The 19,289-nt window shown below is 35.3% G+C and overlaps 1 protein-coding gene across 1 annotated transcript; it reads left to right on the top strand.

The window, feature by feature from the left end:
* Positions 1-5,723: 5,723 nt before the first annotated feature.
* LOC129250585 (uncharacterized) lies at positions 5,724-6,637 on the top strand. The gene is made up of 2 exons (XM_054890198.1): positions 5,724-5,808; positions 5,876-6,637. Exons 1-2 carry the CDS (start codon positions 5,740-5,742, stop codon positions 6,518-6,520), a joined length of 714 nt encoding a protein of 237 aa, XP_054746173.1. The 5' UTR covers positions 5,724-5,739; the 3' UTR covers positions 6,521-6,637.
* Positions 6,638-19,289: the final 12,652 nt, after the last annotated feature.

The following is a 19,289-nucleotide window of genomic DNA, read 5'->3' as shown; positions in this document are numbered from 1 at the left end:
GGGAAAGTATCATTAAATGGCAGAATATAATAAATTTTATAAAATTTTATAAAGCATAGCTTTCACAAATTTTCGTTTTATTATTAATCGAAACCCGCCTAAGCTTCTCATCCTATTTGGAATCTACAGGTTCATGCCGCCTCCGAACGGCGGATGAATATTTTATGAGTAGTTTTGCCTACCGAGAGTCGACCGCTATTAGAAAATTATTTCTCTATCACTTTGGTGGTCTACGCACGTCCAAATGGTGAATTGAATTTGAAAAGGTCGAGCCAAGGAGCACCAGGAGATTTGGCTCAGGCTAAAAGCTCATTGTATTTAAAGCTCTGGAAAGGGGGCGGATAGTCAAGGAGGGAAGGAGAAAAGTGTCAGAGAAAGAGATATGAAAGAATAGAGACAGAGATAGAGATAGTTAGTCCTGTGAAAATTTTCCAGATTCTTTGGCAAATCTGTAAATCTCCTTCAGTTTTAGAGAACGAATATTACTCATTCTCATGACATCGGAACCCAATACTCGTAGCCTTGCTCTAGCAAAGGCAGGACACTCACAGAGGAAGTGCTCAGTGCTATCCGCCTCCTCCAAGCATGACAGGCATACCGGGTTCTCGATGATTCCAATGGTGGTCATATGCTGACCCCATGGGCTGTGTCCTGTAATGATGCCGACCATCAACCGAATATCTTTCTTTCTAAGTTTTAGTAGAAAGTTTGACTGTTTTCTGTTCGGACTTGTCACAAAACACTTTGCAGTGTCGCAGGCTGTGTCCTGTAATGATGCCGACCATCAACCGAATATCTTTCCTTCTAAGTTTTAGTAGAAAGTTTGACTGTTTTCTGTTCGGACTTGCCACAAAACACTTTGAAGTTCTGCAGCGTTCCAGACCGGACCATCGCTCTTTATAAAGATTGCCTACATAATCGCTGATCCAATTCTTGATTCCTGCGGGACTGATTACGATTATTGGCTCTGGCCCCTGTGGGGGCACCGCTGATCCACGGTTGGCCAATTCGCCGGCAATTTCGTTTCCTTGAACATCGGAGTGTCCTGGAACCCATATAAGTACAAGCCTGTTTTGTCTTGCGACAAAATTAAGCTTCTTCTTACATTCTTGAACAATCTTTGAGGTTTGCTCCGCGTTCTCCAGGGCCTTCAATGCAGCCTGACTGTCACTGAAGACTCCAATTTGTTTCCCGCTCCATCTCCTCTCGATTATCCATTCGGCTACTTTTAGGATGGCAAAAACTTCTGTTTGGAAAACAGTTGCCATTCCCCCCATATCATAGTGATACTTATTACTATCGTTTAAGTACCATCCGGCTCCAGACCCTATTTCATTCTTGGACCCATCGGTAAAGAAAATATCCGTCAAACCTCCCTGAATGCATTCTGGATTGCTCCATTGCTCACGCAATGGAAATCTGACATCAAATTTCCTTCCAAATGAAACTGTGGGTATCAGGTCATCTTTAGGTGGCAAAAACAGCAACTTAAAGATTTCTCTGTGTCCCGAAGTTCCATCTTCGTGCCAGAAACCATATTTATGGAGTCTACACATTGCTTTTATTGCTTCCTGTTGTATCTTAAGATCCAGGGAGAGCAAATCAAGCATAGCATTTAGGGCATCACCAGAGGTTGTACTCATGGCACCCGTGATGCATAAACATACACTTCTTTGCAGCCTGTATAGTTCCCGGATTGTGAACTTAACCATGCTCCGTCGCCACCAGACCACAGAAGCGTTAGTGATGATTGGTCTGATAAGTGCTGTGTATATCCATAGGACCACAGCAGGTTTCAGACCCCAGGTTTTGCCAAAGGCTCTACGGCATTGCTGAAAAATCTTCAATGCGCGATTCACCTTCAGTGAAACGTGTGTCTCCCAAGTCAGTTTTTTATCCAAGATCACTCCTAGATATTTAACTTCGTTGGAAAGACCAAGTGTCACACCTTTCAGTGTTGGAAGGCTAAGTCCATCCAATTTCCGTTTTCTCGTAAACAAGACTATGGTTGTTTTGTTCGGATTAACGGGAAGACCTTGTCTCATGCACCAGTCATCGATTTTGTCAAGAATCCTCTGCACTTTCGAGCAAAGCCTCCTTAAGGATTTATCCGATGTTAGCGCACAGACGTCGTCCGCATATGCTTGGACGTGAAAACCGAGCTCCTGCATCTCCACTAATAGAGAGTCTTCGACGAAGCACCATAGCAGCGGAGAAAGAACACCCCCTTGGGGACATCCTTGCTTGGCCCTGACTGTGATTTGTTCGTCACTGCTCCCACCAGCGGTTAACAGCCTCTCAGAGAGCATGGAATATATCCATTTTATAATGGCTTGATTAGTACAAATGGTAGCCACGCGTCAACTCATTCGGGTACGGAGGCCGCTCTTGTATAGCGTAAGGAAAGACCGACTCGAATTGTGGAAGAACAAGTCACGGGTTCTCGACTAAGGCAAAGCCCCCAGAACTGGCTAAGATATTTATGGAGCAATGCAGCATCTTGGTGCTAGATGATTCATTTCATACGCAGAGTCTAGTGTCCTATGACACCCATATGTTTTCTAAGGTACGACCTAAGTAGGAGCAACATGTTTTGGGCTTGTAGAGAATGTAATAAACAAAACGGTCAGGTGTATATTGAAGGCAATAATACATATAGCCAAAATAGACTATTTTACAGCGTCAGTCTAGTTACTTAATAGCCACACCTTCTAAACACGTGCATGCAACAAGAATTTTTACGTGCATACAAAAACATAAGTCAGTATAAATAGATGTGTATAAGTATATCATCACACTGCGGTGGCTATGAATAACTAAAAGTTGTGCTCGCAAAAAATAGCCGAGCAATAAAGCATGAAATAGCAGCGGACAGATAGTGGATGGGTGTAGGTTGAACTTCTGCTATTATTATTTATTCACTTTTTTTATTGTACTTTGTTGTTTCATAAATCAAATTTATTGCGTACATAACTGCAACAGGCAGTAAGTGGCCGGAAAATGTTCATCGCCAACCGCCAATTTTACGGGTCCATTGAGCTCTCCGCCATTTAGACGGCAGGATGGATTGACGGCAGAACGGCTGGAGCAGCGTGTTTCTCATCGCAATTGTTGTTGCAGCTGTGTTGAAAAATGTGCTAAATAAATTGTAGTGCATTGCAGTTGGTCAACTATATCAAAGCACTCCCGCATATCTACATACATATATGCACATGCACATATCTACATATCTACATGTGAACACAATGGAAGATTAATACTTTTCGTGTGTTTAGATTGCTGCTGCAAAAGCTCTGCTGCATATTTTGTAAAGCAATTGTGAGATTTGTTTGTATGATTGCCAATTGAAGAAAATCACACTTTGGAAATATCGTAGGCATAGAATCTCTTCAAAAACACACCTGTAGGTAAATTATTGTTTGGATGAAAAAACGGAAAGAGAGTAGCAGTAAACGGGTATAAGAAGCTTTTACAAGGTGGTACAAATTTAATCATCCAATTTTGATTTTGAATAACTTTAGGTAAATAAAAAATATTTTGAATGACGGAAATATTTATTTTGATCTTTACGCATCCCATAGCTTTTCTCGTTGTATACTGAGTTGTCTAGTTCACAATTGTCAAATATAATATGATTGACGTACGCCACCATTTGCAAAAATTATAAATCTTACAATAGGACACTGGAGCAATGGGGTGCGTAAAGGTAAAAATCATCACCCAAAATACTTTTTTACGTAGCAAAAAATTTATTCAAAAACAAAATTGGATGATTAATTTCATGCCACATTGTATGAACGCTTGCAAATCAAACTATGTTTTTGTTAGGTCCAAAATTTTAAAACTTAATTTCACTAGCACTAAATAATTGATGAATTGAAAAATTATTATTATTATTTTTATTATTTTATGAATAATTTGCGACCTCTGTTTACGAGCCAATTCTATATAAAGAAAGAAAAAAAATATTTATGTGGAATCTGAATATGGTCAAAAAAAAAAAGAAAAAGAAAAAATTTACCCACCTTAAAATTTTCAAAAAATCGTTTTTTTGTGATATTTCGAAAGTATAGGCTTTTAAGAATATACTGTAACATTTTTGAAAGGACATTCCCAGTATTCTCGATTCTACAGCCGTTTTAGCAGGTAGAGTCAGATTCGCCACGCGGCCGCATCAATGGAAAATATCCACTCTCAAAACTTTAAACTCAATTATCTCCAAACTACTTTTTTCAGCCTGGTGTTGTGAAAAAAAAACTATTCAACCGAATCGTCTGAAATGTTGTTGTTGTTTACAACATCAATGGCTATCGCATGAAAAAAAATGAAAAAAACCCGATTTTTAGAGTGTGAAATGTTTTTTTTAGAGGTTAGGTTTTCAAGATGAAATAAAACGTATATAATTTAATGTTATGGTGAAGAATTTAGCTTTATTATAAAGATAAGGGTTTGCCATTATGTTTTAAAAATGATTTCGGGCAAGTGGCCGCCGCGGCTGGCTCGAATAAATTCCAGCCGAGAGGCCCAATTTTCGACCACTTTTTGCAGCAATTGGGGCCGTATGTCAGCAATAACGCGCAGAATATTCTCTTCCAAGACGTCAAGCGTCTCGGGCTTATCTGCGTAGACAAGCGACTTCACATAGCCCCACAAGAAATAGTCCAGCGGTGTTATATCGCACGATCTTGGAGGCCACGCCACAGGTCCACGGCGCGAGATAATGCGCTCACCAAAAGTTTCCTTCAAGAAATCGATTGTTGCCTTGGCTGTATGGCATGTAGCGCCGTCTTGTTGGAACCAAAGGTCGTCCACATCAACATCGTCCAATTCAGGCACGAAAAAGTCATTAATCATGGCTCTATAGCGCTCTCCATTGACTGTAACATTATGGCCGGCTTCATTTTTAAAGAAATATGGACCAATGATTCCCTCTGCCCATAGAGCACACCAAACAATGACTTTTTGAGGATGTAACGGCGTCTCAGCAATGGCTTGTGGATTATGTTCACTCCAAATGCGACAATTTTGCTTATTGACATATCCATTCAACCAAAAGTGAGCTTCATCGCTGAACAAAATTTTCTTCGATGCGTCGCGCGAACCGAACCATTATTTTCGTAATAAATTTGCACGATTTGCAAACGTTGTTTAGGTGTAAGTCTATTCATTATGAAATGGCAAACCAAACTGAGCATAAATCAAGTGACAGCTGTCAAAAAGACCATCTACGAAAAAAGTAGTGCCAACTTGAAAACCTAACCTCTAAAAAAACACCCTTTACATCCATACTGATTAACAAATTTTTTGTTTTTTGTATTTTAGATAAATAGAAGAGCCGAAATGGACAACAATATCCAGGTTCAATTTTTCGGGAGGGTAAATTTCAGCGCTATTTTTAAAATTATTAAAATTGAAAAAAAAAAAAATTTGTGTGTATAAGAAGTTAAATAAAAAGCCTAAAAAATTTAAATATCGTTTTTAATTTTTTTGATTGTAAAAAAAAAAAATTCTGTAAATACCGTAAATTTTCGAGCTCTACACCACCGGGGCCCCTTAACTTTTTTCCAATTTAAAGTAGCTCAAATGTAAATGAGTAATAAATCTACTAATCTTGAGTAAAATATTTGAAATGGGTCGCGAAGTTAATAAAATTCTCTTTTTATAGTTTTGCATTGGTGTATAAAATGAAGTAGAAATAAGCGAAACATTTTAGTTGTCAATTTTATTCGCTCGTGTACTATGATTTTTAAAGGGATAATCTATGCATTTCTTTACTTTGCGTTGCTGTGGCTTTACGTGCAAGCAAGGGTATTTGTGAAAATATTGGTGATGTTAGTTTTTATACAATAAAAAAATAAAAATTTCCTAATTTTAGGCCACCAGTTCCTCATTGATGCAAATAAACCATGACTTGGATGAAGTTCTCAAGCAACATAAGAATATTGGCGGCCCTAGTTTAACAGAAAATGAACGGGAATTCAATGCGGAAAGAGAAAAAGTGCATTATGCCAGAGATCTTAAGTTGAATTGTAAAGCAAATGGCGAGGAAAATCAAGCCTTGTACAACGAAAAGCTTGCTGCAAAAGAAGGGTTTGAAGTTTATCTAAAGACAAGACGCCAACTAGACGACAAAATAAACGAACTCATATCAAAGGCTGACCAAAAGGGTTTAAACGAATTGGTGAAATGCTTGAAGCGCGTACATAATGACAGCAATGATGGAAAGCGAATTAAAATTGAGACTTTTAGCAAAGAGATTGTCTCTAATTCAAATCACTGTCCACCGGATTTGAGCAAAGATACGAATACGTCAAAAGAATCGCATGATTCTATTCAACACTCCAACTCAGCAGACAACGGGACGAAACTTCGCTTTCACATTGATAAAGTTTTTATTATAAATCTTGAAAAACCTTTGCAACAAACTATCTTAGATTTAGAGAGCCGTGAAGTCAAGGAAGCCATATACCTAGGCGATACGGACTATAACGAATATGACTACTATGATGGATTTTGGTAAAATAGTAATTAAGCATAACTGTTGTAGATTCTCGCAGCTTCAACTAGGTACTATCGTATTATACTTATAAAATGATCGAAATAAATATACTTAACTCGACAAACATTCAGATTAAAATCAGTGAAACTCAATTAAAAGTGTAATTTGCGAGTATATACAAGGCGAAAATTGTACGGAGATGCTTCTTAAAGGGTTATGTAGATACAAGTTTGTTTCGAAATTTAAAATAAAAGTAACAAAAACTATATTAAATCTGACAAATATTTAAGGTACCTTAACTATTTTATGTGAACTCATGTGCATAGTTTTTCAAAACTTTGTCTTGTTTTGGTTGTTATTGTAGTAGAGTACTAACTCCTGTTAAGCACTATGAAGTTACCAGTAACAGATATTAGCTTTAATGAAATAGACTATGCTTTAAAGACAGCCAAGGGCAGCACACCAGGTCTTGACCAAGTTAACTACAGAGTTCTGCGTCATATCCCAGTTCTATTGAAAAATTTACTCATTTAGCTCTACAACTAAAAGTTTCAATACAACCGTGGTTGTCCTTATCTTAAACCACAGAACCACGCTTTAGAAATAGAAATCTATCGGCCAAACTTCCCGACACTGTGCAACACCGAGTTAATAGAAAAAAAATTATATCCCAGAGATTAACATAATAATAATAATAACTGCACTCCGATACGAACAATAATAATCTCCCTCCATTTCAGATAATAATATCTCTCCATTCCAGACCGGATTCAAGGAAAAGTCATGCAAAGGCTCTTTATTCACAATATGTGCCATTCAGAGTCGGCTTAAACTTTACCTAAAAAGGGTGTAAGCGACAATCATATATGTATACAATATATGTATATAATATATATACAGGTAACCCCCGTATGATATGGGAATTACATTCCAAAAAATTGCTGTTTTATGGGAATTCGTGTTATACGAAACAAAAGCCTAGTACGAAAAGAGGCGTTAGGTTTCATAAATTTAAAAAACATGTTATTACATTTTCATAATAAAGATATTAATCATTACCCACATTTTTTTAAGAAGTAATACATAGTTATATTATATGAATTAAATAATGTATTTAACAGTCAAAGAGTCAATGTATTAACCGCCGCCTTTTTTTAGCAAGATATCCTCATCCCCCAGCATTTTTCTGTATTATCTTCAGATACATGCTTTACCTTTCGCAAAAAATTTCTTATTTTAGATTGCTTGCTTTTAGTTAAAAGATCTTCATAAATTTCCGTATATGGTGCTAAGCACTTATAAAGTTCTCTTTTAAACTGTGTGCTCCTTCCATTTGAGAGATCTTCATTTAAGAGATATGACTCTAACTATTCGGCTAAGCATAGGCCTTTTTCGTGCTTTGTAACGTAAACTTTTTAACTTCTTCGTCTTCACCTATGCTATCATTCTCTCACTTATCATGGATTCCTGATATCATTTTTACCAAACCTGCTTTATCAATTTAATTCTGGATATCTTGTGCAGTTATATCGTCAAAACATTCCCCTCCTATAGACTTAGCAACTCCCATTATTGCATCCATTTTGTTTTCTGCTGCCTTGATCAAATTTTTACTTTCAATTAAGGGGACAGATACTTGTAATATAAAATTTCGAAAAAAAAACATTATTTTTTTATAAAATGTTAAGAATTTGTAAAAAAATTTTTAGAACGTAAATTTAAGTATTTCTTATAAATATTATAGATCGTCAACGGTGACGACTCTATTCTTTGCGTTCGAGCGCTGGGAGAGATTGAATTTTCATGTATTCAAACTTTGGACGGGTTTTTCTTAAAACAATATTTTTCGAATTGGCGTACACGATAACTCGAAAGAAAATTAATCATCCAATTTTGTTTTTGAATAACTTTTTCACTAAATAAAAATCTTTATCTTTATTTTGACCTTTACGCGCTCCATAGTTTGTCAGCTCAAAAGTGTCACATATGATCTACCATCGACGCCATTTGCAGAAATTGCATTTTTTAATTTTAAATCACCTTATACAAAGTTAATGTGAAGTCCTGTTCCCCTATGTATACGTGCTTTAAAGTCTTGTTTACATACCTATAATCCATTTGGGAGTGTAGTGAAACCTATCCTAACGGACACCTCTATTAGACAAACATCTCCCTTGGGCGGACATTTTTTCCTATACAAAGTTTTAAGATAAATTTAGTATCAAATTACTCTATCTTAAGCGGACATTTTTTGGCCGGACACTGACAGTTATTTTTCATAAAATTGAAGTGGAAGCGAACTTCTCATCAAAAGACATTAAGACTTTTTCTCATAACAAATCAAACAAAACCCGCTTTTAAGAGGCCGTTAGCTCCTTTTAGGCGGATAAAAACATAAAAAATGGGAAAACATGTGTTGTTTTTTCATGCACACAATTAGTTTAATTTGCACAGTGATTTGTGCTCGGTTATAGCGGATATACCTAACACGATATGGAGAAGAGACCTTAGTCTGAAGGATAAAATTGAAATTATTAACGCTTACGAAGAAAACAATTTATCTATCCGGGGGGTAGCGAGTAGTTAGTATTACTAATTAAATCCTGCAAACATAATTTCTCCAGATAAAAAACAATTAATTCAGTACATTTAGTATAATGCCATCACTGCTGTATAATACTGATGAGATAGGCCTTTACTTCAGGGCATTGCCATACTTCAGGGCATTGCCGAATTACCAACGGAAAGGCTTACTATTGTTAAAAAAGCCAAAGCCATTCTATGATAATATATCCAGTTTTATATAGTATAGTCACCGACAGTTAATATTTATTTTTGTTTTCGATATTACACTTATGCACATTAATAAAATTTGCTCACACACCTTCATTCAACTTTTGTCCCCCCAAGAGAGGTTTCACTGTACATCAATCCAAATGACATACTCTAGCGCTTTGAAACCTTACTTACCTTACCTTACCTGAACAGGCAACATCTTCAAAATGAATATAAAGAAGCGAACCCTTGTGGCATCGCAATAAAACTACCGACCACTACTACAACACGGGTGAATAGATGTTTTGTCCCTCTAAGGAGAAGACATTTTCTCCTTCCACATGAATATCAGTTAATAAGTAGTCCTCAACCCACATGCACCTTCAGCAAAAGTCGTACGTAAGTATTGTCAAGATCTCGCCGCTATACGCACGAATACGATCAAAGGCCCATACCTACTCAAGATTCTATCAACTTGAACTGAGCCAATTATTATATCATATGAATAATAAACTTTCTTAAAGCTTTAAACATCTTTCCATATTGACAATTCAATGACAAGGAGACAGGTTAGGTTAGATTAGGTTGACCTGTTGTCTGAAAGCCATCATATATACCTATCGGTCCTTAGTGGTACCAGATGGAGCTTGACCCTTACGTTTCCTTGTAGTAGGCTTATTTTAATAAGTCTGCGTCGTTTGCGAATCTAAGTAAGCTCTGAAGCTCTAACCCCGAGAGACATTCTAACCTCTCATACTGTAGAGCTCCTAAACATTTCATTCGATTTCTAGGGGTAAGAACAAAGAAGGTGCTCTAGAGTTTCCCCCTCTTCTAGTTCATTGCAAAATCTGCAGCTATCATTGTTTGCAATTCCCATCTTGTATGCGTATGCCACTAACAAATTGTGGCTTGTCAGTATACCTACGATAGTTCTGCTTTCCTTTCTAGTCAGGTCTAGTACGAATCTGGCGTATTTATCTAAATTCTGTGTACACATGATTTTCGCGGTTTTGCAAGTCGCTAGATTATTCCACCTCCTATCTATCCGTAGCGATGTCATTGTATACCGCATTTAAAGGTTTCAGTATGTTGTTTTCTTGTTCGAATTGTATGTAAACAGCGCTTTAGGCAATTCATCTACAAATTCGTGCCCTTACGTCCGGGCACTCAATAGATGTGTAACCGAACGTTTTTAGATGAAATTTCATATGAGTTTATTGCCTTTATTGCCGTTTAACTGCCAACATATATATTTATGTTAGAATTGCTCGATGTCTTTGCTAGTGCTATTTCTGCAGCCTTTCCTACCGCTTCTGCTTGAAAAATACTGAAGTGGTCAGGGAGCTTAATTGGCGGGCTGATGTCTAGCTCTGCGCAATAAATCCCTACACCTACTCCGCCCATCATTTTCGATCCGTCAGTAAATATATGAAGCATATTGGGGCTAAATTTCATACCTCTTTTCCACCCCTCTTCTTCTATTGTTGGTCGGAGTCTCTTCACCCAATTTTATTTCGGGGTCATAGGATAAAAATCACGCAAATTAACCATTTAGTAATACTAAAAAAGTGCATGCAAACCCAACAAAAATACGTTACGAAAGATTGGCTTAAAATGGGGTTGATATTTAATATTCGAGTTTTGGCTGGTGATTGCTGAAGGAAGTAAACTCAAAAGTAAGCTGCGTTGGAAACGTTATATTATCCGTCGCGTCGAACAAAATTTTTGCTTAAAGACTTAACGAAAATGGATCACTGGCATCTCCAAACTTCTTAATAGTAGGCCTCTTTTTTCCCCCAAGATGAAACAACTGGTATAACTGAACATATATTGGCAACGGTGGAATAGAGCTGCCTTAAATTACATGTGATTGTAAGACAGTGTGTTATACTAGTTTAGCTCGCTAGCGGCGAATCTTACTCGAAAACTTTGTTGCTGCCTTCACATGCAAATTTTTCGTCAAGTTAATATAGCATAGACATAGCAAGCGGAGAAGTGGCGAATGGAAGAGGCCTACATAACGACGTCGGTACTTCACGACGTAACCACACACACACACACATTTTTCTTGTCTGCAAATATCGTTGTAAAGCCGGCTTCATAAATATTTAATATAAAGCGGCAGCGATAAGCGAACAGCAAACAAACAACGTTCCGTTACACATTTTCATTGCTACCACATAACTATATTTCTCTTTTTTCAAATTCAGATGGGAAGGTTATGTATGGTATTTCAGTAATTTTCCTCCTCATCTAACTATAAAAGTATATAAAAGTATTGTTTGCTAAGAGCTTTTGACATCTTGACAATTTATCAAGAAAATCTTGACAAATAAACAATCTCGATAGAAATGCAAGACGTTGAATTTATCAAGTCCATAAAATAGGGGTGTTAATTTATTTATAAATTTATCTAAACTTGCACTTATTCTCCTCCATATTAGAAATAATTATTTCCTTTCTAAATTTATAGTTGCTTAACATTCACATTGCTCCCCTTTTTACTTCCCTTTTCACTTCCTGATGCATATTGATGCGCTTTTTTCAGTCGCATAATTTTTTTAAATTTTTTACACATATCTTATCAAGTTTTGCACTTCAATTCTCCGCATATTTTAATAATGCGAGTAGGTTACCAAAATTTATTTCATATTATAATAATTTGAGTGAGAGCTTTAGATGCAAAGTTAAAGTTTCAATTTTCCGCATCCTAAGGCAAGTACCTACTTTTGGTAAGCGGTGGCAGATGACAAAAGTATTTCGAGAAATATTTAGTTTCTTACTGAGTTGTTTGATTGAAGTGGCCATGTTGAATGTTTCACACTTCTCTTAAGAGGTCGTGTGTATGATAGGGATGCCCTTATTTTATATGAATAAACAAAATTATTTATGTAAACATTTTATTAAAAAACTAGCAGGATTTTATGATCTAAAAAGCTCGTTTTAAAGATTGTCAATTAAAAAACTAAAAAAAAAACACAATTCAGACTACGTAAAGAATTTATAAATGTAATTTAGAGTAGTTCGTAAGAGAGAAAATAGAAAGTGGCGCCTTTCGAGTACCTCTTTTTTTGTTTTTTTTTGTTTATTTGTTTTCTGTACTGACGGCACTTGGCAAATGACGACTCCTGTATTCAATCATTCTTGGATTTTCACCAGGATAACACACCATCATTGCGAAAAAGACTGTTTATCGTGTAAAATTGTATATTTGTCCACTTGCCAAATGTTAAATATTACATAAAAACAGTTGACGTCTTGGAATTATTCACTACTGGCATCTAGGCGTCACTTATGGAAGACCCCTTACTACTTCGAGGCACCCGTTATTTGTCGATAGAAGATAAAATATATAAATTTCACCAGGAACGAATTTTTGAATCTGGAAAATACGGAGATGTGTTTGGAGAATTGGACTATTTTGGCAGAAGTATACTATTTCGGAATTATATTAGTTTGAAGGGATTTAATAAATTTCATTTCAGATTTTCATTTATTTGTTTAGCAATTTATTAGTACAATAAAACCATGAACCGAACTTTTATGGTACAAAAAAGAGTATTCGTAGAATAACAATAACAAGATGTACATGAATATCCGCAAAACAAGAGTATACTTGACTAGGATATATTAGACTGGGATATACAAGGCTAGGATATATGTTGATAGCAATACTCATAGTACAATACATATTTACAATACCAGAGTTAACGGCAGAATGAATACAGAATATTCTTCTCATTGCTCTTACTGAAGTTTTTGCGAATTGAAGCTGGAATTGAGTTCCAGTTACGGGGCTCATCGAGGAAAACCAGTCTTCGAGAAATTCGATAACTGTACTTAGGTGTATAAAGATCATTCCGGGATACCGATATTGTGAAAGAGATTTTCTCATAAAGATAGTTAGCTGTCTTATCGAAAATAAGTTGGATTAGAAATGTATAGTTTCTTGCTTTGATACATTCAGATATTTCACATACCAGTAGCCGCGATCTACAGTAATCGATTGTAGACTAGTTAGTAAGATTATTGGCATTAAAAGCAGTTTGACAAGCTGGATGACAACTTTTCGCCTGATACCAATTAGTGTAAACGTAGCACATAATTTCGGACTATTTAAAATATTATATATTTAGGATTTAATGGAGTTTGCATGGTTAGCACAGGTTAATAACAAAGCCAATTTGTGTTACTTCGGATATTAAATTGAAATATTAAAAAAAAAAATAACTCGATTAACGACTGTTAAGGCAATTTTTTAAAGCCCAAGAGTTTATAGATGATAACTCGCTATTGAAACTAACGCATAGCCATCGCTTGGGGTAAGAATTTCTGTTAAATACAACTGGTCCAACAAGCCCAAAGACTTCGAAACAAATTAATGGCTAACTTACAACAACAATTTTGTAGCTTTATAAAATCCTACTTGAGCGATAAAACAAGAAAACTGCTTCTCTGAATTGACATCATCCATAAGTGGTGGAGTATCACAGCGCAGTGGGCTTGGACTTTTCTGCTGTTCACCAACAATGCGCCCATCAGCAACAACTGCTGTAGCGCAACTTTTGTAGCTGGTACGCCGCTAATCCCCATCAGAACTTTTGCTGCTGAATCTACACTTGCTTTGCAATCTGTGATCAATAAGTATAATATTTGACAACAAAATGGCATCTTGAGCTTAATAACACAAAAACAGTACATGTAGACTTTACACGCACCACAAACTCTACATTTCCCAATCCCAAATAACTTGAGCGATGTATCTAGGCATGACGCTGGTTGGTTGGTTGGTTAAAGTGGTGATTCATCCAGAATCCAACTAGCGCCTTTTTTGATTTTTGGTTGTTGATATCTAAACCAGACAGTTGTTGGAGACTCTCGAACACTGGTTGGTCCAGGGTTAACATTCCGTCCTTCCATAGAGCAGGGCATTCACAGAGCAAATGGAAGATTGTTTCCTTTTTCTCCGGTTGTTTGACGGTATGACGGAATACCTGGAAAAAGTTGGTTTCTAGGAAAATGTTCGATACTTGGGACAAACAATAAGCTGCTATTATACAAGCAAGTACAAGTACCAATGTGAACCTGCGGGATTCAGCTCTGGGATTGCACTCATAAACAAAATGTCGATGTTATCCAACGCTTTCAGAATAAAGTAAAAGTAAATAAAGACGCTGCCTAAAGACGCAATAGGGTATAAGAAACTCTGACCAACATAGAAGTTTGGATATAGAAACAGCAAATGCTGTCATAAAAAACATGCACACCTGCATGCAGACAGACTGAAAAACCATTGCTACCCTGAAGTTGTAAATTTTAGAAAAGTAAAGTAGGCATAATAATGCTCGATTAGATTTTTCAAAGGGTATCCGAATGTCTTCAAGAAGTCTAATCATGCTGTGCTCTAAAATCAGTCAGGAATGGAGAAAGCAAACTTAATTTATCAATGTGCGAAGATATTTGCTCAAACATTAAAGGCTCGAAAACCTTAGAGACATCAGGCAAGTAGAGTTATTTTTAGCAATAGGTAGCACAATAGTATCCGTTTAAGCATAGAGAAAGCAAGAAGGAGTGACAGAGTAGTTAATTATACACGTGAGCAAACTTATGCAGGATGAGTGGAAGAAATATTATATTTTCAATACTGAAAGAATATAAATCTGAATAAATAATTAATACTTTGTGTAATACTACTCATTTCACATAAAGTTTCATAACGCATCTTCTGTTGAAATTTAGCTACGTCACGTTTTATTTATTTTTTCCAAAACGCTTTTGCAACCAAAAAACTCGCACAATATAATATTTTTGGTATCTGTGCCTATCTTCTAATAATAGATTTTGTCTAGGTAGTGGTTTTCTTATAGTAAGGGGTTACACACAGTTAGAAGGCCGGAAAAAAGCGAATTTTCCAGAATTTTTTCTAAGAAAACTTTTAAATTTATTGATCTAAAAATTTGTACACATATTGTGTTATCTTTTAATTGTATTTTAAGATTTAGTATTAGTAAAAATATTTATTTGGAAAGAAGCTACAACTGATCTCCGGGAGCTCGGTCCGGTGACCACTATATCTCTGAACTGGATCCTCTGAAATTAAAAAAAAAACAGATTTCATTAAAGTAATGTTACATCTAGTAAATAATCGAAGGAATAAGCAAAATAATTTTTTTTACAAAATGGCGGTTCCTCAAAAAAAAAAATCGATTTTTGACCAAAAATTCGGCCTTAAATTGTTTATAAAAAAATATTTATAGGTGAGAAAAAATCTTCGATTAATTACTAAAAATATATTTAAGAAGCTCGTGTTAAAATTAGCCGCTTAGCCGTTTCAAGTAATGTTGGTCACCGACTTTGAAAGCACCATTTTGAGAAAAACGCGTTTAAATTTTGAAAAGCACTTTACATTGGATAAAAACACCTTTTCAAATTTCCCTGTAATTTCGAAAATATTCACCGGAACGATATTGAATTTTCTGTGTGTATTCTTAAATATATGTATATTAAGGAAAAAAAATCGATTTTTTGTTAATTCTAACTGTATATAACCCTTTATATAAACTATAAAAGCAACAAAATTCGTTGAATCAGGGAAACCCCTAATGCATATTGCTTAGTTGTATACAACGATTTACAACTTAAGCCGTATTTAGCAAAAATATTTTAAAAAATTTGGTTAGTCAAAGTATTTCAAGCAGTCTCTTGCAGCTTAGCACAAAAATTTGACTTGTTGTTTGTAAATAGTTGATAAATTGAACATAGTCTGCTAAGCAAATATTGTGCACTGTATGCCTGCGGTCTTGAAGAATGTACCAGTGAATTTTCAAATTCGATGAAGCTGATAGCTGTCATAGTCTCATATACACAGCTAGTAGAGTTTTGCAAAGGAGCGATTCCATGTCCAAATATCTAAGTTTGTCCTAAAAGACAAAGAAAAAATGCTCCCCAAAAAATTTTACAAAAAAATATTAAACTTTTTTAAAAATGAATATTTCATCCTAAAAAATTAAGCAAAAAAATACTTATAAAAACATTACAAAGAACCACATATATTACACTTTAAAGAACTTCATTACTCCACGATAATAATTATTAAAAATTACTATATTTTTTTCAAAATTAAAAGAATTTTTACTTATAAAAACATTAAAAAGTACACTTCAAAGAACTTCATTACTCAGCAATAAATAAGTCCCAAAATTACTAAATTGTTTTCAAAATTTCTTTAGTTTCGTTCTTACAATACTCAGGCCTACAAATAAAAATACAAAAGATTGGAAAAATTGCAGACCATGTGCAGAGTACTTGGATCACTTGACATGACATCGCTAAGTTATTTTTATATCAATATTCTCTTAGGGTGTCAATTGATTTGTCTAAGGTATTTTCCAAGATTTGACAACCTAAGAAAATGGCTGATGGGGTTTCTTTATTATGAAATTCAACTATTCAATGGAGCCTACGAAAGTGATAAGTTAAATTTTGGTAAATATTTATAAGTCATTAAATTAAAATTTTTATATAAGATGGACATTAACGAAACCTATTTAAAAAATCATTTTAATTTACCTTCACTTTCTTGTCGCGAGGATTGCTTGCATCCCTCAACGTTTTCGATTGAATTTAAATTTAAAATTTGTTCCATGAATTTGTTACTAATAAAATACATAAAGAAGTTCCAAAGACTCCACTAACTTACAAATTTTATTTGTAATTAATGTTGCTACAGGTAAATTTGCTTGTTGTTGAATAGCGCTGAAGTGGTTTTTCCAGCTTTTAATAAAAATTGGCGCAGTGCAAACAAATTTGTGTGTGTGAAAGTTTCGCACTTTAAATGCAAAAAGTTTTACTTTTTTTGAACAAATGTAATAAATCAAAAGTTTTTATTGTATGACGCTGTACATATGATAATATACTCGTATATATCATATCATAAATAACTTTGGGGCTGACTCAGCGGAATATAACCAAAGATAGAAGTTTGAAATGTTTCATTCGCACTGTAAGCATCAGTTATATGTTGAGGCTAAAACTGTAAGCACTGACGAGTAAAACATTATTTTACAGTTAAGGGGCCTCGGTGGTCTAGAGCCTGAAAATTTAGGGTATTTTCAGTAGTTTGTTTTTTACAATGAGACGTTGTTTTATGAAAAACGATATATAAATTTCTTAGGCTTTTTATTGTACTTCTTTTACATAAGAAAATGAAAAAATTTTTTTAATTTTAATAGTTAAAAAAAACGGCGCTGAAGTTGACCCTCCCGAAAAATTGGACCTGGACGGTGTTGTTCATTTTGCCTTAATTCGTATAACACTAACACAAATCTCAGTTTTTGCGGGTCTGTGTCGTAAACAAACCGCTGCCACATCCCCTTATACGTCAGCAAAATAGCTGATTCCTTCACAATCTCGGAAAGCCGGTTAACGATCTGATGTTGGCCATACCTTCTGTATTCTCACCACCCTGCCATTATAGTTATAGATCCGTTTATGCTTCACTGCTTCACAAGAATACTCAAGTCTTATCTACCGAACTCAAGTGAGAGTATGAAAGATAGAATTAGTTTAATGTTAACAGAAAAAAGTTGGCACCTACAGGATTTCCTGAATCCGCCACCGCATGCAAACATAATATAACATATACCCATATGTGCCCATTCGCATTCTGTGAACACTTTCGACCACATTTCGTGGAGGCCATTTGCTTGCAATTTGAAGTTTGACTGCTATGCTCCGCCGAGTTGGTGACGATGACACTGGTGGAACTATCTAGAGGAACATAAATATCAGTTAAATCTACACTTATACACATACATACACTCAACCGCAACGCTTCGGTATGCTATGCTTGGCAAACGTAGTTGAGTTTTGCTCAGGCAAGAGAAAATCAAATTTGTGTATTTGCAGTGTTGACACATAATCTGCCGTGTGTTTTATTACTACCTAGGTTTATACGTATTGAATGCATTAAATGTACTATAAATATGCGTCTAAGTGTAAATATGAATATGTTGTAATTCCAACTTCTGTTCTACAAGTTCGCACTTGGACCTAACGTGCATATAAATATATACTGGCTGGAAATTTAGTATGAATCGAATTCACATAGTGGACCGCGAACAATGTGAATCATATTTAGTATGTTATTATACAAGTACATATATTCAATGAGTTTCCGATAGCTCATATTGAATAGTTATTCTCAATGCTTGGTGCACAAATTTCAATTCATGCTAGAGGTTTCAAAAAATTCACACCACACAAATGTGGGGATGATGAAAGAAATGATAAAGCTTGGCAAATTAACTTAACCTTTATCTGCTCTTTGCGCCGAAAACAACGGATGACCAATAATCCTTTTAAACTCTTATAGAAGCCTTTGGCTGAAAAATCCTTGATTTTGTGAAAACCTTTAATTTGTTGAATTTTGGGTATATTAGGTTGCATACAAATATTTTCAGTGAATTTGAAAAATTACTTTAATCTGATTTTTCTGAGCGATGAAGCTATTTTTGACTTGCTAGTGAATAAGACAATAACGATATTTTCGACATACCTTCCTTGATTGTGTTAATTATTTTCAAAGCGATTAACTCAAATTGACAAATATCTCAAATATCTACCATAAGAAAAAATTTCCTGCGAGAACTTGAATGGTCCCTCTCAAAACTATATACTCGTATGATGAATGGAACCGGTAAGGTGAGATCAACTTCATTAGTAGCTTTGCCTGATATTTAATCCCGTCAGATTTCACAACACGCATGGAAAAGGTGAAATATAGTACCTTCACAATTTCAGAAAAAGTTGATAAAAAAATTTTTATTCAAGAAGTATTATGTACACTAAACTTGTTGGTTTTGTTAAAATGCACAGAACGGAAATGGTATGAGTTAAGTATGTTGAAGACTTTTCTGACGGAAGAAGTCACGTAGTTTCGCAAAGAGTTTAAATACAGTAAGAATAGTTTTCGCTTCTCTTTAAGTTTTCCTCATTTTGCACTTGATGTACTTCT

This window comes from Anastrepha obliqua, chromosome 1 (assembly GCF_027943255.1).
Source record: "Anastrepha obliqua isolate idAnaObli1 chromosome 1, idAnaObli1_1.0, whole genome shotgun sequence".
Classification (NCBI taxonomy): domain Eukaryota; kingdom Metazoa; phylum Arthropoda; class Insecta; order Diptera; family Tephritidae; genus Anastrepha; species Anastrepha obliqua.
Note: the sequence above shows the minus strand (reverse complement) of the source record. Positions and strands in the feature narration are given on the sequence as shown.

What these genes read in the sequence shown, in the direction of transcription:
- LOC129250585 (XM_054890198.1), top strand. Translation starts at nt 5,740, where the DNA reads ATGATTTTTAAAGGGATAATCTATGCATTTCTTTACTTTGCGTTGCTG. An exon ending in GGCTTTACGTGCAAGCAAGG is followed by an intron (nt 5,809 to 5,875) that starts GTATTTGTGAAA and finishes TCCTAATTTTAG; the next exon opens with GCCACCAGTTCCTCATTGAT.